The 26504-nt window shown below is 37.1% G+C and overlaps 1 protein-coding gene across 1 annotated transcript in view; it reads right to left on the bottom strand.

Moving 5' to 3' along the window:
- Nucleotides 1–8326: 8326 nt before the first annotated feature.
- The window catches only part of NLRP14 (NLR family pyrin domain containing 14), a 37896-nt gene continuing 19718 nt past the window's right edge, over nt 8327–26504 (bottom strand). Inside the window, exons 6-11 of the mRNA XM_020877497.2 lie at nt 25943–26113; nt 25355–25525; nt 22739–22909; nt 20515–20685; nt 9377–9547; nt 8327–8646 (exon numbers count right to left, since the gene is read on the bottom strand). Coding sequence (XP_020733156.2) covers nt 8511–8646; nt 9377–9547; nt 20515–20685; nt 22739–22909; nt 25355–25525; nt 25943–26113 — 991 coding nt within the window. The 3' untranslated portion in view covers nt 8327–8510. The remainder of the gene's footprint in view (nt 8647–9376; nt 9548–20514; nt 20686–22738; nt 22910–25354; nt 25526–25942; nt 26114–26504) is intronic.

Genomic DNA, 26504 nt, shown 5'->3' with positions numbered 1-26504 from the left:
CTCCGCCATAAAAAGAATGAAATGCCATTTGCAACAACATGAATGAACCTAGGGATTATAATACTAAGTGAAGTCAATCAGAGAAATTAAAATATCATGTTATCTATGTGAAATCTAAAAAATTATACAAGTGAATTTATTTACATAGAAAACAAATTATGGTTATCAAAGGGGAAGGAATAGAGTAGGGATACATTTGGAATTTGGGATTAATATATACATACTACTATACATAAAATACTGTAGATAGATAACAGGGACCTACTATATAGTCAGGGAACCATATTCAGTATCTTGTACTAACTTCTAATGGGAAAGAATCTGAAAAAGAATATATTATGTGTTCATCACCTTGCTGTATGCCTGACACTAACAGCACTGTAAATTAACTATACTTCAGTTAAAAATGCTTTTAAGATTGCCCACACAGTATATAATAAAACCTTGTGTGCTTGTATAAGTGAGTTCTCTGGACCATAGACTGATGTGGAGTATAAACCGAGGCTTATAGCAAAAGTCTGTAAACACCCCACAGTAATGACTACTGGGACTATGGACTAGAAAATTTCCATTTGAGGGGCAATTACTAGCTTGCTCTTGGACATTAATTGAAATTGTCCTTATGACTGAAGGACATGAAATAATCTTACCACCTTGCATGCATTAGTATGGTTACTATCAAAAAAAAACAAAAAATATTGGGGAGGATGTGGAAAAATTGGAACACTTGTGCACTAGTGGTGGGAAGGTAAAATGGTGCAGCCCACTATGGGAAACAGTGTGGTGGCTTTTCAAAAAATTAAAAATAAAATTACCATATGATCCAGCAATCTAATTTGAGTTATGCATAAAAAAGAGTTGAAAGCAGACTCTCAGATATTTTATACCCATATGCATAGCAACATTATTCACAGTGCCAAATGGTGGAAACTCAAGTGTCCATTGATAGATGGATAAACAAAATGTAGTATATATGTGCAGTGTAATATTATTCAGACTTAGAAGAAAATGAAGACACCTGCTGCATATGTATGAACCTGGAGGACATTATGCCAAGAAAAATAAGCCAATTACAAAAAAGAAAAATACTGTATGATGATTCCACTTATAAAAGTTATCCTAGAATGGTCAGGTTCATAGAAACAAAGTGGAGAAGAGGTTGCCAGAGGCTGGACAGAATGAGAAATGAGGAGCTATTGTTTAATTGGTATAGAATTTCAGTTCTACCTGATGTAACATATCTAGGGGTTTGTTGCAGAATAATATGAATATATATAACACTACTGAACTATATATTTAAAAATGATTAAGATGGTAAGTGTCATTTTACACTTATTTAACCACAACTAAAAATTTTGTAAATAAAAACTATAATAATATTAAAGCCTGAAGGATCAGTGATGTCTTGGGTAAGGTCAGAGAAGCATGCTAGGGGGAAGACAGTGCCTATAAGAGTTCCATAATAAAATGGAAATGTTTGTATAGGTATATGCTGTTAGGGAAATGCAGAGAGCTACTCAGTGGATTCACAAGCAGGTGGACTCTTTCTCCCAGGACTGACTTTGGAAATGCATGAGGAGCTGTCAGAATCCATTCTAAGAACAGTGCCCTGTAAAGTTTTATAACTGATCAACAAAGAGTTGCTTGGTTTATGGATGGCAGTTCCAAGGTGAATGGATAGCATCCTATTTGGAAGGTTATCATTGTGTTTATAGAAGGTAAAAACCAGTCAGCTCAATAGGACTTCTTGCTCCTCCTTTTGAGTAGGAGTCCAATGTAATAATGAAAAAAAAGAAAAACAGTTTGGTGAGCTCAATTATATGCTGTTTTCCTAGCAATGACTGAAAAAATCAACAGTGATAGAAAGTCCCTATGTTTGAGGGACTGTTTTACTGACTCCTAGGTAATGGCCTGGTCTTAAGTGAATGGAAAGTTGGCCTATTAAAGAGATGCCTATATGAGGCATGGCTGTATTGAAATTACTATGAGATTTCAAGGGATGCATTATAGTAGATATGGTGATGCCCATAGGAAGAACCAACTTGCAGGTTCACAAAGTGAACCAGTGGATACCTTTGTGTACTTGCTTGAGCACGACACCTGGGTGCATGAAATGAATGGACATCGAGGGACGACAGCAATACAGAGATGGACCCAGTCTAGACATATTCCTCTTGCACCTCTGAAGCACAAAATGCCACTAAGAACTGCTTTGTTTGCCAACAAAATAGAGCCTGCAGATGGATATGTTGCAGATACCTCAAAGGGGAAAAGACCATGAACACAGTGGCAAGCGAGTCAGATACTGATATCCAACGGATCTTAATGGGAATGGACTGATTCTGACACAGACTTGGTTTACTCAGTGGTAGATGCAAATACTCAGAGTACTATAAAAGAACAGTAAGAGAAAATATTACACCAGTTTGGATCACAGAGTGACATTGCTTCAGACCAAAGTACGTACTTTATAGTCCATAATGAAAAGAGATGGACAGAGATATCCTGCTCAGAGTAATAGTTTGATAGAGAATTGTAATGGGGAATTAAAGCATCATTGTCTGAGGGGTAGATACAGGCATGAAGAGCTAGTTTATATACTTCATGAGTGTGTGCTCACACTCAGCATGAGCAGGTCTAAGGGAGTATCCTGACTAGAGTCTCCCCATCCCCACCTGCCTGGTGGATCTGGGGTGGAGGAGGATGCTTGTATGACTATATGGTTTAGTCAGTCCTGCCTATGTAGTGAAACCCCATCTAGAAACCCTAAAAAGGGTTCAGGGAACTTCTTCGTGAACACAAGGATGTGCTGGAAGGATCATGCACTTGGAAGGGGCATGGAAATCTCTGTGCATTCACTACCACCTCCCTCCCTTGAACTTGCTCTTTATATCTCTTCATCTGGCTGTTCACTTGTATCATTTATAATACACTGGAATCCTAAGTATAGCACTTTCCTTAGTTCTGTCAGTCATACTAATGAATTATAGAACTGGGTTGATTGTGAATATTTGGACGGGGGTTGTCTTTTAATGTTCCCTTTAATCTACATTTATATTATTTCAGTGAATGATAACAAGTGTCCACTTTGGAGGATTTCGTTTCTTTAGGAAAATGGCTTCACAGACAGGGACCTCAGCGTTTATTATGAGTGGTGAAATGGACCAAGCAAACAAAAGATCCGGAACTAAAAGGGGTAATGTAGGAGGTCGCTGCCTCAAAGCGCTGTCCAGGGTTCTGTATTCTCTGGTAAGAACACCAGAGTTGGGTCCCTTTCAGGCATGCCCCTACCAGACTCCCCACCCCGTGAATAGTTCTGACAGCACCAGAGTCAGGGACGAAGGCTGGCAGCCGCTGAGTTCCTGGACCTGAGAAATCCTGTGCTCCCTGCAGTCCTGGCCAGGACCCTGTGAAAGCTAGGTCCGCAAGCAGCGCAGCGCAACGCTTTCCTCTGAGCTGTTTCTTCCCCTCCCACTGCACATGATCCACAAGTGCCCCGGAACCACTGTCCTGACCCTACCTTCCTTCCTGGTTTCCTCAGAGGACTTACGGACAGATTCGCCTCACTTAGAGTAACCATTATCAAAAGCCAACTGGAAACGCAGGGCGCTGGCCTCAGGAATAGAATCTAGGCACTCCCGCCCTGACGTGAAGGCCACGATTCCGGAAGCCCCAGGGTAGTGCGCTCCCAATGGGTGTTAGCAGATATTCCCCTGCCAACAAGATCACCTACTTTACTGAGTTGCTGGGAAGTTGGGAAGGAATAGAGTATTTTTGCTTACATTCATTTATTGAGAACCTACCGTATTAAAGACACAGTGCTGTAGGCTAGCAATATTAATACTGAACTTACATTGGGGTGAGAAAGAAGGAAAAAAAAAAGGAAATCTTTGTCTCAGTGGTAGGAAAGAAACATGATGCAGTGTTAGGAAAAGAGGATGGTGATAGCTAAGATAGGGTTCAACCTGCAGGAAGAGGTGATATGTAAACTACAGTGAAGAGTGAAGACCAGAGAGGCAGAGAGGATGAACTGCACAAAGGACCAGTGGTGAAAAACTGGGAGCATTCAAGGTATTGGGAAGAAATTACAGTTGTTTCGTGAGAGGTTGGGATTACTATAAACACACTATGTAAAATAGGTAATCAACAAGAACCTACTGAAGCAAACTTTAGTCAATACTCTGTAATAACCTATATGAGAAAAGAATCTGAAAATAATAGAGATATGTATATGTAAAACTGAATCACTTTGCTGTTCACCTGAAACACATTATAAATCAACTATAATCCAATATAAAAATTAAAAATCTTTTTAATGTTTTTCATGATGGATATATAAATCCTTCTTCCTCAAATGCTTTGTTAACCAGCATCTCACTGGTTCTCTTACTAATGAATTGATAATATTTCTTTGATAAGAGTTCATTTTGCATTTGTATAAGAGCCATGATTTAAAATCCTTGAAAATTATTTTACTACATCACTGGATTCTCAATGAACCGATTAGAGCCTTTGGAAGACATTTAAAACTAAAGCAGGGAAATAAAAGAAATCTTTTCTCCTTGGTTGCTAAGCTGAAAGCATGTGAGCTCAAAGCTGCCTGTGACATATTTCTACTACATTTATCCATTGCCATAGCCTCAAAATATCCAAAGGAAATTTTTAAAGAATTCTAAGAAAAAAAGAAAAATTTTCCATTGAAAGAGTTAAAAACAAATGTTCTCAATAATTTATAGTTTGAGCAGCAAAAATTAGTACAAGATTATTTGAACTTAATAATTAAAAAGCTTGATTTAAGGGGTATATATACATACATACACAGTCACGGGAAAACACATATCCTTCAAGCACATGTAGAAAACTGATTATATACTAGGCCTTGAATTATGTCTTAACTAATTTCAAAACATGTTTTCATGTAGAACACATTATCTGAGCTCTATTAGGTTAAAAGCAATAACAAAAAGGTAACTTTAAAAATGCCTAAGTTTGAAAATTTATAAGCACACTTCTATATGGCATGTGGGTTACAGAAAAATTAATTCATGTAAATAAAAATATTTGGATATGAATGCTAATGAAAATAGCTTATATTTCTGGATGGACTTAAAGGGTATTTATGCTTAGTGAAAGAAGTCAGAAAGAGAAAGATAAATATTATATGATATCACTTATATATGAAATCTAAAAATAAAACTAGTGAATATAACAAAAAAGAAAGAGACTCACAGATACAGAGAATAAATAGTGGTTACCAGTAGGGAGAGAATAGAGGGAGGGGCAATATAGGGCCAGGGGATTAAGAGATACAAACTACTATGCATAAAATAAATAAGCTATGAGGATATACTGTACAACACAGGAAATATAGACAATACTTTATAATAGCTATGAATATATAAACTTTAAAAATGGTGAAGTACTATGTTGTATACTTGAAACTTATATAATGTTGTAAATCCTCTCTACTTCAGTAAAGACTCCATGGTCAATGATGGGAATTCAATTAAAATGCAAATAGAAGGAAATTTATAGTCTTAATGCTTATAATAAAAGAGATGGTTTGAAATCAGTAAGAATCTAACTTAGCATACTAACAAAGCAAATTCAAAGATAATAGAAATAAAATAAGAATTTACAATATAAATCTATTAAAAAAACCAGACAAAATGTAAAGAATCAAATATAATATTTGTTTTGACTGCCCTATTTGATTCTTTCACTATCATATTCAACTCCTTAATTATACTATTTAAAACTGCAAACCATTCCTAACATAGAGCTCTATTTAGGATGAGGGAAGTGGTTTTCCTGATGCACAAAATTAAGGAGATGCCAAAAAGCCCCTCAGAAATGAAGGTAAATCATATTTTAGTGGAATATTTTTAAAAATAAAAATTAGTGCAAAAATATCCATGATAACCAAATATTAAAAATTTAAATAATGGTGTCTGACCTGGAACTTCCATAACTAGGAGAATAAGTGTCTTACTTGCCTCACCCTGATCCTGGCCCATGGGTTACCTGATAGCAGTGATACCAGGCATGTGTGCAAAATGTAAACGGCATTGCTTCTAGTATACTGTTAGCTCAGGGTAAACAGTCTTTGTGTTATGGAAGTAACTACCTGACCAAAAAGACTAAATTTTATTAAATGCCCTTTCAATATATATTAAGATGATTATTTGGTCTTTCTCCATCAGTCAACTAATGTCATAAATTATAAAATTACTTCTAGTACTTGTCCTCTCATACTTCTGTTACAAATCACAGTAGTCATGGTATATTTTAATTGTTAGAAATAATTTTCAAATATATTTGGTCTTGCAGTATATATTCATAAGTGACAAACAATTATAAATTTCTCTTTAGTGGTATCTTTATAAGTTCTATTATCAAAGTTTTTCTAACTTTATAAAATGAAATGGGAAAATTTTCTTCCTCTGTAATGCTCTGAAATTTAGTTAAAAAGACAAAAGAATTTTCCTTTATCTGAAAGTTTGGTAGACATCACCGTGATTATAAGCAGTTTTCGGGAATTTCCTGGCGGTCCAGTGGTTAGAACTGGGCACTTTCACTGCCATGGGTCAGGGTTCACAGTGCAACCAACAACAACAACAAAAAAAAAGCAGCAGCATTTATCACTCCTTGGTTGGAACTTTATTTGTGGAAGCTTGGAAATCCTGTTGTTTATGAAGGATAAGATGCTGATCACTGCAGCTCAGGGCTGCCCTATGAAAGGAATGCCACTTCTTTGATGTATGCTTTCTTTTCTGTGTTTTTAACAGCCTGAGGCTAGCTTTCTCTAGCCAGCACAACTGTATCACTGGGAGTTAACTTCATACTGACCCTTCTCTAGGTATCATCTCTGCCAAATGTCACCTGTTATCACTGTTCTGTGTGCATGTATCCGCTCCAGGAACATTACTTGTAAATTCTCACCCGATTGCCATCTGCCCCCTTCTGACTGCCATGGTTCACTCTTGTCTCTAACCCTGCTATGCTGACTTGGGAGCTATTATACCAGCAAAGAGACAGACAGGGAGAAAAAGGATAAGAGTTTGTGGTAGTCTACAGAAGGCCAAAAATTCTCTAACACTATTCCCATCAACCAGTGACTGCCCTTGAATCTAGACTGGCTTGGACTGTTTAGATCAATGGAGTAAGAAAGAATTGGCTTTACAGCCATTCTGGGCCTACCTTTTAAGAGAACTGGCAACTTCCCCTTGACTTCATCAAGACCTGAACCTCCATTCATTACTCCATCCCTGCTGGAGAGGCCCTAAGACTGGAGGGAAGAGGGGCCCAGCCTAACCCAGCCTGCCAGCCAGCCATCCTCTGCAAGGCACCAGGCATGTGACTGAAGTCCTCTTCAGTCTTATAGAGCAGAGCAATATGACTGTCAACTAAATATCACAAGACTCCAGGTGATGTCATGTGTAGCATAAGAAGTGCTTAACTGAGCCCTTTCTGGATTCTAATTCATCCAGTCATGAGATATAACAAAGTGGTTATTGTTTTAACCCAGTATGTTTTTGGATGGTTTGTTACTTGGCAATAAATTGCATGGCAAAACATTCTCCCACTGAAAATTTTAGTATACCATGTTTCTGCCAAAGGAAGGAATCTGTTTTTAGCTCTACAAACTCCAATAATCTTTATATCCTCATTTATCTTCACAGTAAAAAGGCAACTCCCATTTCTATTGAGACTTGTGATTCTTTAAGAGTAATGTACCAAAGAATTGCCTGAGTGAGTGAGTGAAGTTGCTCAGTTGTGTCTGACTCTTTGCAACCCCATGGACTGTAGCCTACCAGGCTCCTCAGTCCATGGGATTTTCCAGGCAAGAATACTGGAGTGGGCTGCCATTTCCTTCTCCAGGGGATCTTCCCGACCCAGGAATCGAACCCAGGTCTCCCTCACTGTAGGCAGACACTTTACCATCTGAGCTACCAGGGAAGTTAAAGAATTGCCTGGGAAGTTATTAAACATGCCAGTGTCTGGGAACCTCACCCAGTAATCTAATTCAATAAATCTGGCATGGAGCTCAGAAATCTGCATTTTAAGAAAACACCGAGTGGTTTTGCCCCGACTGGTCTCAAGAACACACAGAGGAGCATTCAATAAAATGTGCCACAGATGGTGAGACTGAAAAGAGCCATGGCAGCAGGAGTGGAGAGAAAGGAAAATAAGGGGCTTTAACATAATCTCCCCTGGCCTGTTCTCCAGTCTCATTTCCAGGCTTCTCACATCTGAATCCTTAAACTTTGTATTCAACTCAAACCAGGTTATCTTTTCCACAGAGCTTTATGTTTTCCATTTTATTATAGCCTCTTAACTCCCATATGAAGTAGAACAGACATTTTACAGAGAAGTGACTAACCCATATCTGACAGACATCACATGCTATATGTCTGGGCACAGAGTACCTAAAGCTAAGAGCCTCCCACCCCACCTTGTCACTCTGAGGCCTTTATTTTACTTTGTTGAAGAACATCAGGTTTTTCAAATCAGAAACACTGCCACCAGGAACCATCTTCTTCCTCATGATCATTACAGTCCTGCTTAACAGCTAGGCGTAGATTGCTACTCCCCACAGCTTCCAGCAGCTTCTGGGTTTCCTCATCAAGTGCCTCTTTGCACAACCTGAGAAGACAAGGGAACACCTCTTCTTGCCACAAAAACACCTCTCAATTTTCCCCTAGCCCTTTACTTTCTCTGGAGAATTTATTTCAGGGGAAGAAAAAATCTGTTAGTAGAGAGAGAATATTAACATGGCTGGGCAGCAGGTAAGGAAAAAGAGATACACTGAGAGAGATAGGAGTTGAAGGAAAATAAGAGTACAAAAGATAAAGGGAAAATAGATTAAGATTTTTAAAGGATCTGTCAAGAGACTTTTCCAATTCAAGGAAAATAGCTCTATTCATGATTATGAAAACAGCCAACACATACACTGTTTATTATGTGCTAGTCACTGTTCTAAACACTGCCTGTATGGACTCAGGTGATCCATGCTCACAGTAACCCTATGAGTAAATATTGTCATTTCATCAATTTTACAGACAAAGGAAACCAAAACACACAGAATTTGGGGACTAGTACTAGTTCAAATATCGTAAGTGGCAGGGCCAGAGTTCACTCAGATAGTCTGGCGCTAGAGTTCTTGGCTCTTAACTACTACACTACATTGCAACTCTTTTTTTTTTCACGTTGCAACTCTTGAAATTCACTCTTCTATGTGAGAAAAACAAATAAGGGCCTGGAAAATACCCAGGGATTCACAATCAGGTTGATGCTGAGGCTTGTCATTAATGAGTGGCTCCCTAAATGCCTCATTCCAGGAAACTTCTCTCCTGAGAAGCCAATGAAGACTTACCCTAGAACCTGTAGTTTACATTCAGTAGACCTCAAGACTTCACTTAACTTCATAATTTCTTCACGCTCTAAGGTATTCAGTGTCAGGCTTATTTTTATCAGGCCTTGGTTGCTGCTAAGAGTAGAAGAGAGATCCTGACAACAGAGAGAAGTCAAACCACAGTGTTCCAACCTGCAGGAAAGAGAGACTAAAGATAAATGAACTTTATCTCATGATATAGAGCATGCACACAGGAGATCTGTGATCTGGGAGTGTGGTAACTTCAGAAGCTTAAAAAATGACCATAAATAGGGTAAAGTCAAGGTATATAATATTCATTATTTCTAGATGTTTATGGGTTGAATATATCCCTTCCTTAATCATGAATTACAGGTTCATAATTATGGTCCAGGAATAAATAAAATGTGGTAGCACACCAAGGAAAACTGAAGCAACTGAATCCTTAGACAGAATTAAAAACGCAGCAACATAAGTAGATTTTAGAAATATGATATTGAGTGTTAAAAGTCAAAGTATACAACACAGGGAAACAAACCAAATGTCCATGGATAAAGGAATGGATAAAGGAGATGTGGTACATATATACAATGGAATATTATTCAGCCATAAAAGAAATGAAATAATGCCATTTGCAGCAATATGGATGGACCTAGAGACTATCATACTAAGTGAAGTCAGACAAACACCATATAATATCACTTATAAATGGAATCTAAAATATGATACAAATGAACTTATCTATAAAACAGACTCCAGACATAGAGAACAATCTTGTGGTTGCCAAGGAGGTGTACAGGTGGGGAAAGGTTGGATTTGGAATTTGGGACTAGCAGATGCAAACTATTATATATAGAATGGATACACAACAAGGACCTACTGTATAGCACAGAAAACTATATTCAATATCCTGTGATAACCCATAATGAAAAAGAATTTTTAAAATATTTTTTGAAATGTCATGTGTATGTTAAAGAAATTATGGAAAATGGGTAAGGTAAATAAATGGCACCATGCCAGTTATGCAAAAAAAATGTATACACCTAAAAACACCAGGGAAGCTCCAAAACAACATTACATCTTCTATAAAGTAATATAATTCTATGGCATATTTCAAAAAAACTAGGTAAATTGCCCATAAATGGAAAGGAGACATAGTTAATGGACATAGTTAATGAAGATAAGTTAACCAACTAATCAACCATCCAGGGCCCTTGCATAAAACAAGGATAAAAAAATACCACAAAGTGGATCTATGGAAAAGAATAGAGAACCCAGAAATAAATCCACACACCTTGAGTCAATTAATCTTCAACAAAGGAGGCAAAAATATAAAATAGAAAAAAAAAATGGTCTATTCAGCAAGTGATGCTGGGATAGTTGGACAGCTGCATGTAAATCAATGAGATTAGAATGCAACCTCACACTATACTCAAAGATAAACTTCAGATGGCTTGAAGACGTAAATATAAGACAAGACACCATAAAACTCCTAGAAGAGATCATAGGCAAAACGTTCTTTGACATAAATTGTACCAATGTTTTTTTAGATCAACCTTTTCAGTCAACAGAAATAAAAATAAACAAATGGGACTTAATCAAACTTACAAGCTCCTGCACAGCAAAGGAATATTGATATATATATATATAAATTTAAAAAGGAAAAGCTACAGAATGGGAGAAAATATTTGCAAGTGCTATGACTAACAAGGACTTAATTCCCAAAATATACAGACAGCTCATACAACTCAACAACAATAAGACAACCCAATCAAAAAATGGGTGTTTCTCCAAAGACATACAGATGGCCAATAGGCACCTGAAAAGATACTCAACATGGCTAATTGTTACGAGAAATGCAAATCAAAACTACAGTGAGGTACCACCTCACAACAGAAGAATGGCCATCATTTAAAACTCTACAAATAATAGATGCTGGAGAGAGTGAAGAAAAGAGAACCCTCCTACATTGTTGGTGGGAATGTAAATTGGTACAGCCACTATTTAAAAGAGTAGAGAGGCTCCTCAGAAAACTAAAAATAGAATTACCATATGATCCAGCAATCCTGCTTCCAGGCATATATACAGACAAAATTATAATTTGAAAAATATACATGCATCCCTATATTCATAATAGCAATTTTTACAATAGTCAAGACATGGAAGTAACCTAGATGTCCATCAGCAGATGAATGGCTAAAGAAGAGGTGGTATATATACACAATGGAATGCTACTCAGTCATAAGAGAGAATGAAATAATGCCATTTGCAGCAACATAGATAGACCCAGAGATTATCATACTAAGTGAAGTAAATCAAAGAGAATGACAAATGCTTTCTGATATCACTTATATGTGGAATCTAAAATATGGCACAAATGAACCTGCCTATGAAACAGACTCACAGACATAGAGAATAGACTTGTGGTTACCACGGGGGAGGCTATATGTAGGGGATGCAGTGGGAGTTTGAGGTTAGTAGATACAAATTACTACATATAGAATGGATAAACAAGGTCCCCCACTCTATAGCACAGGGAACTATATTCAATATTCTGGGATAAACTATAATGGAAAAGAATATAAAAAGAAATACATATATGTGTATAACTGAGTCATTTTGCTGTACTGCAGAAATTAACACAACACTGTAAATCAACTATACTTCAATAAAAAATTTTTAAAAGAAAAAGAAAAAAATATATAATACCATGAACTGATGAAGTATGTTAAACTCAACCTTCTGGAACTGATGATCACCCCTTACCAACTAATTTTAATTTTCACCTTCTGTTCATCTAGCTATTCAACATTTGAATGCCTATATAGGTGCTGGGTATATAATGTTTTTCAGTTACTGTCTACATGAAACACACATTAAATGTGGTGGGGCAACAGTCCCAATAATTATGACACAGGTACATAAATATTACACAAAACAAACCTTATGGTAAAAGCATATAAGACATAAGACATAAAAGCATTATAAGAATAAAAGCAGGAAGATTTCTGATTACAGTTTCAATTTCCTTGCTTGTGATCGTTTTGTTAAGATCTTCTATTTCTTCCTGGTTCAGTTTTGGAAAGTTATACTTCTCTAAGAACTTGTCCATTTCTTCCAAGTTGTCCATTTTATTGGCATAGAGCTGCTGGTAGTTGTCTCTTATGATCCTTTGTATTTCAGTGTTGTCTGTTGTGATCTCTCCATTTCATTTCTAATTTTGTTAATTTGGTTCTTCTCCCTTTGTTTCTTAATGAGTCTTGCTAATGTATTGTCAATTTTGTTAATTTTTTCAAAAAACCTAGTTTTAGCTTTGTTAATATTTGCTATGGTCTCTTTAGTTTCTTTGCATTATTGTGCTGCCCTAAATTTTAAGATTTCTTTCCTTCTGCTAACCCTAGATGTGTTTCTTCATGACTCAGACTTCACTTACTCTATTTGCTCCGCTTAGGTGTATCAGTTCAGGTTATTTTTTGACCTTTGTTTCTGCTAGAGTGAAGGTCCTGCCAGTAAGAAGTCAAAGCAATTTCCATGCGGGAAAAAGAAAGTAAAAGGAAACTTATCCAGATATAGAGCAATGAAAAGTGAACTGGATCGCGTGTTTTGCAGAGCTAAAAATGATCCATAAAATAGGAAAACCCATAATAATATTCATACAGTTTTATTAACTAGACTTAATCATGAATTACAGGTCAATTGGTCAGGAATATAAAATTAGCACACAAGGAAATCTGAAGCAATGAATCCTTAACAAATTAAAAATGAAAAACTAGAAAGAAAATTAAGGAAACAAAGTCATACAACCAGTGCAACCAACAAAAAGAATAAAGAGATTGGTACTTCAGGTATTATTCAGCCATAAAGAAAGAGCAGCAAAGGAGACCTGCTATACTATGAAGTCAACAAACTATAAATACACTTATAATGAAACTAAATTTTCAAATGAACACAAAAACAGATGAAGAGAAATTGTGGTGCCAAGATGTAGTGGGGTATTGGAATTTGGACAGAGATGCAAATATTAATAATGGTCACAACAAGGACCTACGTATAGCACAAATAACTATATTCAATGTCTATAACCCTATCAAAAAGATATTTTTAAAATATTTTTTGATAATATGGTATGTTAAAATTTGGATGGGTAAGTAAATAAAGGCACCATGCGTAATGCCAAAAAGTATACCTGAAAAACACAGGGAAGCTCGAAAAAAACATTAATCTTCTATAAGAATTAGATTCTATGCATATTCAAAAAACTGGGTCAATCATAGGGAAAAACAAGTTATGGACTAGGGGCAAATCAATAGGGCAAAAACAAGAATATAGATCCAAGTGGAACAGGAATAGAAAGCCCAGAAATAAGTCCACACACCTTGAGTCACATTATCTTCAACAAAGGAGGCAAATAATAAAATAGAAAAAAAAAAAACTCTTTCAGCAAGTGATGCTGGGATATTTGGACAACTCATGTAAAATCAATGAATTAGAATGCAACTTTCAACACTATACTCAAAATAAACTTCAGATGGATTAAGATCTAAATATAAGACAAGACACTAAAACTCCTAGAGAGAATCATAGGCAAAACTTCTTTGACATAAATCACCATGTTTTTTTGATCAACATCTCAGAATTCAGAAATAAAAAATAAACAAATGGGACTTAATCAAACTTACAAGCTCTTGCACAGCAAAGGAAATATATATAGCAATGAAATTAAAGGAACAGCCTAGAATTGGGAGAAAATAATAGCAATGAAGCAACAAAAAAGGATTAATCCCAAAAATATAAAAGCACAGCCTCACAACCCCAAAAAATAAAAGACCCAATCAAAAAATGGGCCATTTCTCCAAAGACATACAGATGGCTAATAGGCACACTGAAAAGATGACTCAACATCTAATTGTTACGAGAAATGCAAATCAAAACTACAGTGAGGTACCATCACAACAGAGGATGGCTCTTTAAAACTCTACAATGATAGATGCTGGAGAGAGTGAGAAAAGAGAACCCTCCTACATTGTTGGTGGGAATGTAAATTAGGTACAGCCACTATAAAAGCAGTGGGGTCTAAAAACTGAAATAGAATCCATATGATCCAGCAATCCCCCAGGCATAACAGACAAAAACAGATTTGAAAATATACGTGCACCCCTATTTCATCGCAACTGTTTTACAACAGCCAAGACATGGAAGTAACCCAGATGCCATCAGCAGAATGAATGAAGAAGAGGTGGTACATATACACATGGAATACTACTCAGTCATAAGAAAATGAATATCCATTTGGAATCAGTTTCTAATGAGTATCAGAGATGAAAACTGACTCATTATAAGTATCTAAAGTATGGCCAGAATGAATGCTATGAAAGACCACAACAATATAGAAAACTTGTGTTACAGGGGAGCTTTTAGGAAAGTATGGGTTAGTAGAATAATACTCATATGATGGATAAACAAGACATAAAGAGACTAGATAATATGGAACAGACTTATGGAAAAGATTGAGAAGAATAATTATGTTTCAGAGACAGCATTGGAAAAAAACACTATATGAGACATAAAACACTATCAAGAATTCATCAGGAAATAATCATTATAAATTTGTGGTCACTAATCTCAAATATAGAAAATAAAAACTAGCAGAGCTACAAAGTGAAATACACAGATCTGTAACTATAGCAGAGATTTTAACATATTTTCACAATAGTAGAATTATCTGGAAAAAAATCACTAAAAATACCGGATGATTTAAACAACAGATCTAACAATCTTAACTGATACAAAATACTGTAACCCACAACTCTCATAAGCTTTCCAAGTGCACTATGGGACACATATTAAAAGCTGACTATATAAGGGCCATGAAACAAGTGTCAACAACTTTTTAAACACAAATCATGTACAGTATATTCTCAGACTACAGTGCCAGAGGTTAAATGTAAGAAGATAATAAGAAACCTTTCTTAAAAAAAAAAAAGAAACCCTTCTTATGTTTGAAAATTAAGTAGTACACTTTAGAATAGTCCATATGTTGAAGAAAAAAACCATAAGTTAAATATTTTAAACTCAAAAGTAACAAAAATACCACATATAATATCAAAATTTGTAGGATGAACTTAATGACTTAATGAAGTCTGTTGGAAAAGAAGGAAATATTTATGAGATAAACATCCAACTCAAGAATTTAGAAAAATAATGGGGAAATAAACTCAACAAAAATAGAAAAATACAATAATTAATGAAACATGACTATCTAAACACTAGATATGACTAAGAAATTAAGCAGATAATAAGACACTTGCCAGTAAGTTTTAAATTTCAGATGAAATGGCTAACATCACTTTCCAGAAGTTCACCAGAAATTTCTGCCAAGTTCAAGCAAGAAATAATTCCAGTTCTACACAGTCATATGCTAAAACCACACTTGACTGGCTAAAATTTTAAAAATTAAGTCTGCAAAATTGACAAGAATAGAGTAACAAGAACTCCTACACACTGCCAGTGGTAGCATAATGGGTGTAATCCTTGGAGATATTCCCGATAATATAATAACTCCACTCCTAATTATTTACTGTAGATAAATGTGTACACACCTGTCTTACAATCCATGTATTAAAATGGGCTTCCCAGGTGGTGTTAGTGGTAAAGAAAGTGAAATTGAAAGTTGCTCAGTCGTGTCCGACTCTATAAGACCCCATGGACTGTATAGTCCATGGAATTCTCCAGGGCAGAATACTGGAGTGGGTAGCCTTTGAACTCCCCTGGCAATGCAGGAGACCCAAGTTCGATCCCTGGGTCAGGAAGATCCTGTGGAGAAGGAAATGGCAACCCATTCCAGTATTCTTGACTGGAGAATCCCATGGACAGAGGACCCTGGCAGGCTACAGTCCATGGGGTCACAAAGAGTCGGACATTATTTACTGGAGATAAATGTGTAAACACCTGTCTTACAATTCATGTTTTAAAATACTCGTAGCAGTGCTAATCATTAAAGAAAACAATCCAAAAGTCCACCAACAAAATAGATTGCGCGACTAAGCCCAGCACAGCACAGAAGAAACCTATAATAAACACAAACCTCAATTAAATAGAGTTGGGAGACCAAAAGGGGGAGCTCTCACACCCTGCAAAGATAGCGCAGCCCAACAAGGACTTCTTTCCTGGCAAGGACTCAGCCAGTGAAAAGCCAGACTTTTAGTTTCCTGTAGCCCCTCCAGCTTCCTTTTCCTCTCTATAAACACGTTCTCCTTTCCTTGCCATGTAGAGACTTGCACGTGGCTCATCATGGTTACAGACCCCAAATTACAATTCTCTGCGGATCCTGAATAAATCCATTTTTGCCAGAGAAATATCTGGCAGTCTGTTTGTTTCAGGTTAGCAATAGTTGGTAGTATGGTCATTCATTGGAATCTTTCATAGCAATAAAAATGAGTAAAAACAACCACATGAAACAACTAGATGATTCTTACAATCATAACATTAAGCAAAAAACAAAAAAATCATAACACAAAAGAATACATAAAGTATCATTCTCTGTATAGAAAGTTCAAAATCAAGCAAAATTCAAATACATTGTTTATGATTACATATATTATATAAATCTATAGAGGAAAACACAAATTACTGCTATAAAAGTCAAGATAATGTTTACTTCTTGAACAGGAGAGAAGTTGTTGTGATTTGGGAGGGATAACTGAAGGGAGTTTAGTTTACTGGGAAAATTCAATTTCTGAACCTGACCATGATTGTTACATATTTCCTTTTTTAAAAAATTAGTTTTATTTCCTTTTCTGTATATTTTATTTTATAAATAAAGTGTTTAAAACATGATTTGGCAGAGCTTAAAAGTAACAGAAGAAAAAAATTATAGAATGAAGGCCACATTAAAAGTCACAACTGCTAAAAATACACTTAGGAATATGTAGCATGAGTTAGAAAGATCCAGCAAAAGAAGAGTGAGTTTTAAAAGATTAAAGAATATAGATAAAGAATTATCCATAATTACAGAAAAACAAAAGAGATCCAACATAAGCATAATTAGTAATCCCCCCAAAAAATTAGGTCAAATAGATAAACAGAAACTAAAGATAGGAAAGCCTAAAAAAAAAAAAAAAAGCACAATCTTCATACTTAAATGGTAAATAGCATACCATTTTCCCAGAAAAATATTATTAAAGAAAACTCAACAAAGGCCAAAGGAAAAATTTGCATATATAGCCCCCCTCCTCCATTTTTTTTTTTTTTTAAACAGTAAGGGTATTAAAGGGAAGAACCAACTGGTTTCAGACTTTTCTACAACCAGAATCAATGCTAGCAGGCACTGGACTCTTCAGAACTCTAAGAGGATAACCAAAATATTATGAAGACAACCAAATGTGCTCATTCAAGTTCACAGAAAACTAAGATATTTTCAGATATGCAAAAAAATTAAATATCTCTGGACTGGCCCCTCAAAATTAAATGAGAAAGATTACTGATCCTACATCCTTCACTAACTCCTGGTCTACATCCCTTAGAGGGGCAGTTTAGTCCCTAAATGTGACAATCCACTGAAATGCTCATCTCTCTTTGGCTACCTCCTGGGTAATGATTAGGATGAAAGGGATGGAAGCGTCTATAAAAAACTATTTTGAAGTTTCAGGATTGTATTCTAGTCATTCTTGGGCATGATGCTTTTCCTCCGTAAAAGCAACTCCAGGCGACCCTGACTGGTACACCTTCCAGGTGGCAGGTCAGCCAAAAAACGACTTTGGGATTCAAACTTAATTCAGATCAGATACCTGGATTCTCTTTTGGACTGACAAGGCCATAGCTCATGAAAATAACCATCGTTTGGTTGAGTACAATGCTGGACAACTCCCCAACAAGCCAAGATGTGGGATATAATGGGTTTCTATAAGTACTGAAAAATTGCTTTTGTTCCTCCCCTGCCTGATCCCTCTGGACTGAAGGCCTGGTGCTGGTGGGGGATGATTATAGAGAAAAGGGGAAGTTATAGACACTGGGATGGGACACACCGACTTCATGACTGGGAGGAGGACTGGCAACACTAATACCCGGAGAAGGAACACCTGAGAACCTGAGAGGTTCAGGAAGTGGGAAGAACCACCATGGCTCTCTTTGTCACCCTGGATCCAACACGGCCACCTGACAAATTATTGCGTGGTTTCCTTGAGTCAAGCAGCAGCTGGCACCCGGACCCACTGCCCAGTTGTCATGCCTGTCTGCATGCTATGAAAACAGAAACCCTCACATGGACATGGCAGGTCCTCAACTATTCTGTTATGCCTGCGGCCGTCAAAGGCAGACCCCAAATGTAAGATCCCTTTCACAGGGCAGCTGGTAGGAACTTGTTTCAATCTGTCCGATGCAAATTCACTGATTCTTTTAATGCTGAAACAGCCTGGGTTATGCCACATATGTCAAACAAAGCAGTTGTAACTCCTCAGTGGCACTGCAGGCCTGATATAACCAAAGCAAGGCAATGGTGACCCAAATCAAATATAACAACAAACCCCACCCTGGAGCCACCTGTGCCCCTTCAGGTTATATGTCTGCATGTGAGGAAGTATAGACCGATGAACGGCTCTTTAATGGCGAAAGCATTGCTTCTGGCCCATCTTTTGCCTCCTTTATTTATTGCCAATGAGACCAGGAACAGCAGGTCATTCTAAATCCCTTTCTTGAATTATAATAGAAAATTGGACACATTGTTCCTTTTATTCTTACTCAGGTAGCAAAGCCCAGGGCCCTGGGGCATGTTTTAAATCAATACTGCAAATTGGCCTCATCCTGTGCTTGGAGTCCTGTTGATAGTGACCTTAATTAAATGGCATAGAGACAAACTGAACAAATTTGGTCCCAGCCTTTGTTGGTCTGACTAATCAGAGTGGCCAGTGGAGTGGCATATCTGTGCAAAAATTCACCAGAAGCCAAGACTTCTGTAGAAAACTTTTTCTGTTGTGTAGAAAACGTGTTGGAAATTGTTGGGAGACATTCTTCTATGGCTATGTCACCCTCCTACATGTTTTACTGACAAAAATGCAAGGTCCTGTCAACACTTTACCTGATCGTGTCCTGGGATGTGTGTGCAGTGAGCAATCTTGAGGGATGAAGAAATGTCTCCCTCCAGGACAAAGGGCAGGCTTGCTCACTGCTTGCTATGAAATGATGGGTGCCCCAAACTCAACGTTCCTCTCCTGGAACGCAACAACTGCCTGTGCAGGCATCCATCTGAGTCCTACACATCGACCCTGTGAGATCTGGGACACAAGGGAAACTGCCAACAAACATGCCCAATGCTTATGTGACTGTCCTCTGAGTAATCAAGTCCTCTGTCTCTGATAGAATCCCACTCTCCTGGCAGGATGCATTAAACATTAACTGGCTAAAACAGGCAGAATAAAAGTCAGACCCAAAAGTACTATCATAATTATTGTGAAATATATATATATAAAATATATATGTATTTGTGTGTGTGTATATATATATGTGTGTGTATATATATATTTGTAAATTGTCAATGGAAACATAGAAAAAGCAACACTTTCTTAGAAGAGCCAGGAAGATATATCATAGTGTCTAGGCTTTCCACATGTAGAGCTAATTTCTTGACCCAGAGGTTAATAATCTATGCTGTATAAGTAAAAATGTACTAGTCAATACCAATCTGTTCAAGATTTAAAGAAAATAAAAATTTAAACATTATTCAACATAAAAAGTACTCAGAACATAGGATGAGATTTTGTTAGATTGCAAGCTCCTTGAGACCACAGACAGCATTTTTCCAGGTAGAAAATGATTAGTAAAACCTTTGATTTACTAAGAAAAATTAATTCAAGGACACATGGACTATCTGAAGGATGATAGAACATAGAAGACCTAAATTAAGCGCTATTTACCTAATATATACCATGTCCAAAGCACTAAGGGGGACAGAAAGAAATGTGAAGTGTGGCTTCTGTACTAATAACATGTAATACACCAATTTGTATATATGAAATTCAGATTTTCGTTTTTAAGAAGAATTTACCTCTAGCCCCATTCATTTTTCATCCTCTCTGCATATACTAAATTTCTTCTAGGTATACAAGCCACCAAATAGGTACCATTTTCCTAAGGAAAACAGAACTCACCCAAGCCTCTGAATATTGCAGTTTGGATGTCTCAAAGCCTCAAACAGAAATTTCACTCCATCATCCTGCAACTCATTGTTCCCGAGGTCCAGGCTCTGCAAGTTTGGGTTGTTCACAATAGCAGAAGCCAGATCCAGGCAACATGCACTAGTGAGGACACAGCCCATCAATCTGTGAGAAATAAAAAAGAGAAGTGAGATTTTCAGTTGTGAGGCTTTATTAGTTTATTTCTGGAAGGGATGCCCAGGTAGTTGAGCCTTTTTTTCTAAGCCGTTTCTATCTATAACCTAGGATGCACACAGAAAGGTCTAATGTTAAACCACTAAAAACAGATGGGATTGCTTAATAAGCAAGAAAAAACCAACAGGTAAAACTGCTTTCTCCCACAAATAGGTTGTTTTCTAGTAGGTTTCCCAAGTCAAGGGTATAAACACTTATTTCTACCTCTGCCCCCCCCCCGCCAAAAAAAAGGATCGGATATAACTTTCCTGAGGAATCCACAGATCTCTATGCCTTCAGTTTCTAATATATTTTTGAAATTAAAATGCGGTTCAGGAATCTAAAAGTACTGTTTCCAAAGAAGAAAGAAGCGAGCTACATACAAAAAGGTATTTCCTTCAAGTCCTTTGTAGGACATTCAAGAGCATTCACAATCTGGCCTTTCTTTCTCTTTCCATATTTTGTCCCAACCCTATTTTCCAACCATACACATCTATTTACCCTACCCCAAATATATCACATCTATCTGCATTCCCCATCTTTTCTCTCTGCCTAGAATATATGCACATAACAAAATCCTCTTTATCTTTCAAGCCTAAATTAAATAAGTTTCCTCTGTCCCATTACTTGCTCCTTGGGACTTTTGCCACATCCTTATAACAACATATGGAATCTATTATAGTTGGCTTTATATTTATTTCCCTGCTGTCAGCACTTTGTAAGTTACCTTAGGACAAGAGCATAACCTTAGAGATAGCCTTTAGTTCCCTGAGCATCTAGCTCATATCTGTTGTAAATATTGCTTGAGAGAATAAGAATGCCTGCAAAGGCTTTGAAAGTGGCTCAGAAGGCACAAATTTGTCTATGTGTTTACAGCAATGCTTAGGAGAAAAAGCAGGCTAAGCAAACATCTTGTGTGCATAGGCCACATAGAACTTATATCTCTGTAGCTGAAATGAAGGCACTGGATTTAATGATAAACTCCATGAAGTAAATTTCTGTCTTCCAGGTGAATAATAATCAAAGAAACCAGAAAATCACATTGTAACCCATATCATATACATTTTCTCAGAGGAAGTACAGGTACTTATTGAATCCAAGAGTTCAATCACCTCAGGGTTTATAGAAATAACAAACAACCATTAAACTCATTTGAAAATTTGGGTATCATAAGTCAATCCAATCTGGCCAAACACTTCTAGGTGTACCATCGACCTTCAGTTTATAGTTCTAGGAACACGGTGTTGGGCTTAGACCCTAATGACTCACCCAGGCTACTAGTACCATGGGAGGCCCTAGTGGGAAAGTGAGATTTCTAAGTGACATCTCTTATCTTGCTTCACTTGAGCCACAATATTTACCTAATGAAATACTATGCATTATGTAGCCATTAAAATAAATAGATAATTATATGTAAGTATTTAAATGAAATACTACATTTATCTGAAATACTATCATGTAAAAAGGAAACCTCAAAGTCATGTAATCACAATTATACATACACATACAACACAAATGTTTGTGTACCCACTCCCAGAGTAAGACAGACTATAATGGAATTAAAAATGGTTGCTGCTTAAGAATGATGGGATTCTTGGATATTCTTAAAAACTTCATTCCCAGTTTCTTTCAAAGTTGACCTAAGTATAAACCCGAGTTTAAGAAAGAAAAACTAGTAAAGCACAATTCAGCTTCCTGGATTTAGGTAGGAGACATACAACAGACTCCTTGAATCACAACCAAGGCAAAAATGAAATGGCTACATGCAGTTCAACCTGAGGTCTCTGACCCTCTTTAACCTGAGGGAAGTTGACTGTAATTACTGTAGTAATTGTTTAACAAAAATCTGATGAACAGACTCCTCCAGCTTTTCTCATGCAGAATGAGAGAGAATTAGCTGTGCATTCTTCTCTGACAGATATTCTGCTCTCAGACTTTCTTTTTCCATCTCCCCTGCCCTCACAGTACTTAAAGCTACACAAAAGTAAGCTCACAGAACACCTACTCCAGGTTCTGAAGACTGCAACTCGGATGCCGAAAGGCATCACACAGAAGCTTTACTCCATCATCTTGTAGGCAGTTTGACCCCAGATCCAGATGCGTCAGGCTCTTGTTGTGCAGGAGAGAGGTTGAGAGAGATTCACTGCTGAGTGAAGTGAAATGGCAGCGCCTCAGCCTGTGGGAAGGACAATGTGCGGAAAGATGGAATCACTGCTCTACTACTTAGATTTGTACATCTTTGAAGAGGTTTCTAATCCCCTATCTTCTTGCCAACCCTCCATCTATCTCAGATCAGATACCCTCCTTCCTCATTGCCTCTTTGGTTGTCTCACTTGGGATCCTTAGGTCTGTGCCAAATTTGGCTTCAAACTGGATTCTTGTTCTTCAGAATTTTTCTTACTAAAAAGACCATGCTAACTTCCCTACATTGTGCATAAATATAGTATCCTATTGCAGAAGTAGCTCTGTGGAGCAGAGGAGCAGGCAAACGGAGTAGAATGGGAGGAATTATAATTAAATGCGGACTTTCTGTACATATTAAATGTGGCATTTCCAATCAGAAGGGAAAAGATACATTATGCCATAAATGATTTAGGGACATTTAATGTCCATTACTTTATGTAGGGGACATTTAATGTCCCTTAATATGTAAGGCAAAGTAAATTTAAATCTTATGAAAAAATTAATTTGGAATAAATGCTAAAATTTAAGCCATGGTGGCTCAAATGGTAGAATCCACATGCAATGTTGGAGACCTGTGTTCAATCCTTGGGTTGGGAAGATTCCCCGGAGAAGAGAATGGCTACCCACTCCAGCATTTTGGCCTGAAGAATTCCATGGACAGAGGAGCCTGGCAGGCTGACTTTCACAAGCCATAATGAGTATGAAAAAGATGACAGAAGTGGTTTATTTTTTAAAGTATTAAACAATTCTATTAAGTCATGAAGGGGAAGATAATTCAACTTCACGAAAGTTTTAAACTTCTATATTCTAAAAATAACCATAAAGAAAGTTAGAAATACAACAGGTAAGTTATTTATAATATATAAAAATAATAGTGATAATGTATATGTGACATTAATAACCATAATAAATGTAACCAAAAAATCAGGGGAAAGCTGAGTCTAGGAAGAGGAAATTTCTAGAATAGTCAAAACCAAAAAATTTGAAAAGATGTTCAACACAAATCATTTTTAAAGTTATTTTCAACTAATTAATATTGATAAAGAATCTTGTATAGGTTGGTGCAAAAGTAATTGCGGGTTTTGCATTGTTGAAATTTGCCATTTGATATTGGAATATGCTCTTAAATAAATGTGATTATGTTACACATCATTTTAATGTGCATTTCTCACTTTATGTTTTTTTGCTAATGACTTATTAATTGCTGGTTATTTTATATTTATTTTAGAATATGGAATTGATGTTAGACAAAAAGTTAATTCGAGTAATTTTCAAGTTCAAAATGGATCATAAAGCAATGGGGACAACTCACAACATCAACAACACATTTGGTCCAGGAACTGCTAATGAATATACAGTGCAGTGGTGGTTCAAGAAGTTTGTGCAAAGGCGACAAGAGCTTTGAAGATGAGGAGCATAGTGGCTGGCAATCATCAAAGCTGAGCCTCTTACAACTACATGAGAAGTTGCCCAAGAACTCAATGTCAGCCATTCTATGGTCATTCAGCATTTGAAGCAAATTGGAAAGGTGAAAAAGCTCGATAAGTGGGTGCCTTGTGAGCTGACCAAAAATCAAACAAAATCATTGTTTTGAAGTGTTGTCTTCTCATCCTGTGCAGCAACATGAACTCACAAAGGTGAAAAAGCTCGATAAGTGGGTGCCTTGTGAGCTGACCAAAAATCAAACAAAATCATGGTTTTGAAGTGTTGTCTTCTCATCCTGTGCAGCAACATGAACTCACATACTTCTCACATTGCCTAACAGCAATGAACAGTATAGTCACATCATAACCCAGCCATACCATGGAATACTGTCTTTGTTTAATGGTAGTGATACATACCTAACTGTTTGGAGCCCAGAATGTAGAGTTGGATGGGTGGCCTTTAATTCTAAATACATCGTTTTTTTGTAAGCATTATGCAAGTTGCATAACCTTTCTAAGCCTCACAATCCTCACCTATTCAGTGAGGCACTTAGAACTCAGGTGACCAATTTGACACCAACGGGTACTTCTGTACAGGTTAAACAAATTTTGCACAGGGCCCAGCACAGAGTAGGGTCACAATAAATGGCAATTATTAATATCATCACCCTCATCATCTTCATCATTGTAGACAACAGGGAAAAAGCAAGGGACATATGTCCATAATATTTTCCTAGTTTAAATATACTTCAAAATGTATATTACATGGGAATGATGAAAACTAGTAGACACTAGGGCTTCCCTAGTGGTCCAGTGGCTAAGACTCTGCACTCCCAACGCAGGGAGCCTGGGTTTGATCCCTGGTCAGGGAACTAGATCCCACAAGCTGCAACTAAGAGTTCACATGCTGCATGAGGATCGAAGATCCTGAATGTCACAACTAAGACCCAGCATGGCCAAGTAAATAACAATAAACATATATATATATATTTTAATAACTAGTAGACACTTACACTAGGCTCTGTAGAATGCACTGTGGATGTTCCAAGGCCTCACTCATAAGCTTTACTCCATCATCTCCCAAGATGTTGTCCGCCAAGCATAAATGTGTCAGCCTTTTGTTGCTGATGAGAACCAAAGACAGATCCTCACAACCAGCTACTGTGAGGCCACAGCTTTCTAAGCTGAAGCAGAAACACAGATGAAGAGGGATCAGTCAAGTCCCCAAGTGCACGCTGCTCTCCCCTTTCAGAGGGAAGTTAGCTGGTACTAACAACCCTTGCATCTCTACTATAGAAGCAACCTCATCAAATCTACTTAAATCATGAATTCCATTGCAGCCATGGACAAGGTATGGTGAAACAAAATACAAGAGGACAGAGAAGAAGGCTGAAAAAGAATGAAAATAAGATGTCTATCATAAACAAAAGAAATGTCTAAAAGTCAAGTGAAAGGATGAAGGAGGTAGGAGGAGGTCATCCAAGATTGACAAATGAGCCAATTAATGTCAAGACCCAATTTTCTGACTCAGTTCATAATTATAAGTTACAAAAAAAAACTGAACAAAATGTCTCTGTAGAAAACAGTACAGAAAGACTCACGACAGTTTCTCCAGGTTACAGTTTGGATGCATTAAGCCCTCGCACAACAGCTTCACTCCATCATCCAATAGATTATTAGTTGACAGATTCAGAGATAACAGGCTCTGGCTTCTCACGAGAGCCTTAGAGATATTCAGACAACAAACCGTAGTTAGGTCGCAGGATTCCAAGCTGGAAAACGATACAGAAAAATAGAAATGACCACTCCTTAGAAAAGAATTATAATCCCAGCTCACTCAGGTGTGGTTTCCTGGTCTTTGGGACTTGTTCTGAAAACCCAGCTTCCCTACAAACAATGAGAGTGATTTATCTAAAGCACAGGGCTCTGACAGACAGTTAGGAACCGGAGGGTAGGAAGCGTGTCTCTCCCATCCCTACCTCCCCAATTCCCTACAAAATATGTATGAAAGCATTCAAAAAAGTGTTTTTAAATAATAATGTTTTTTTGTTTTAATCTGGGGGGAATTTCTTTTAACAACAACATGAAGAAGGTGAACTGAAGGATGGCTGTATCCTTGCACGCTTTGACCTTTGAAACAGAACTGAGATGGGCAGGAAACCA

This window comes from Odocoileus virginianus, chromosome 10 (assembly GCF_023699985.2).
Source record: "Odocoileus virginianus isolate 20LAN1187 ecotype Illinois chromosome 10, Ovbor_1.2, whole genome shotgun sequence".
Taxonomy (NCBI): domain Eukaryota; kingdom Metazoa; phylum Chordata; class Mammalia; order Artiodactyla; family Cervidae; genus Odocoileus; species Odocoileus virginianus.
Note: the sequence above shows the minus strand (reverse complement) of the source record. Positions and strands in the feature narration are given on the sequence as shown.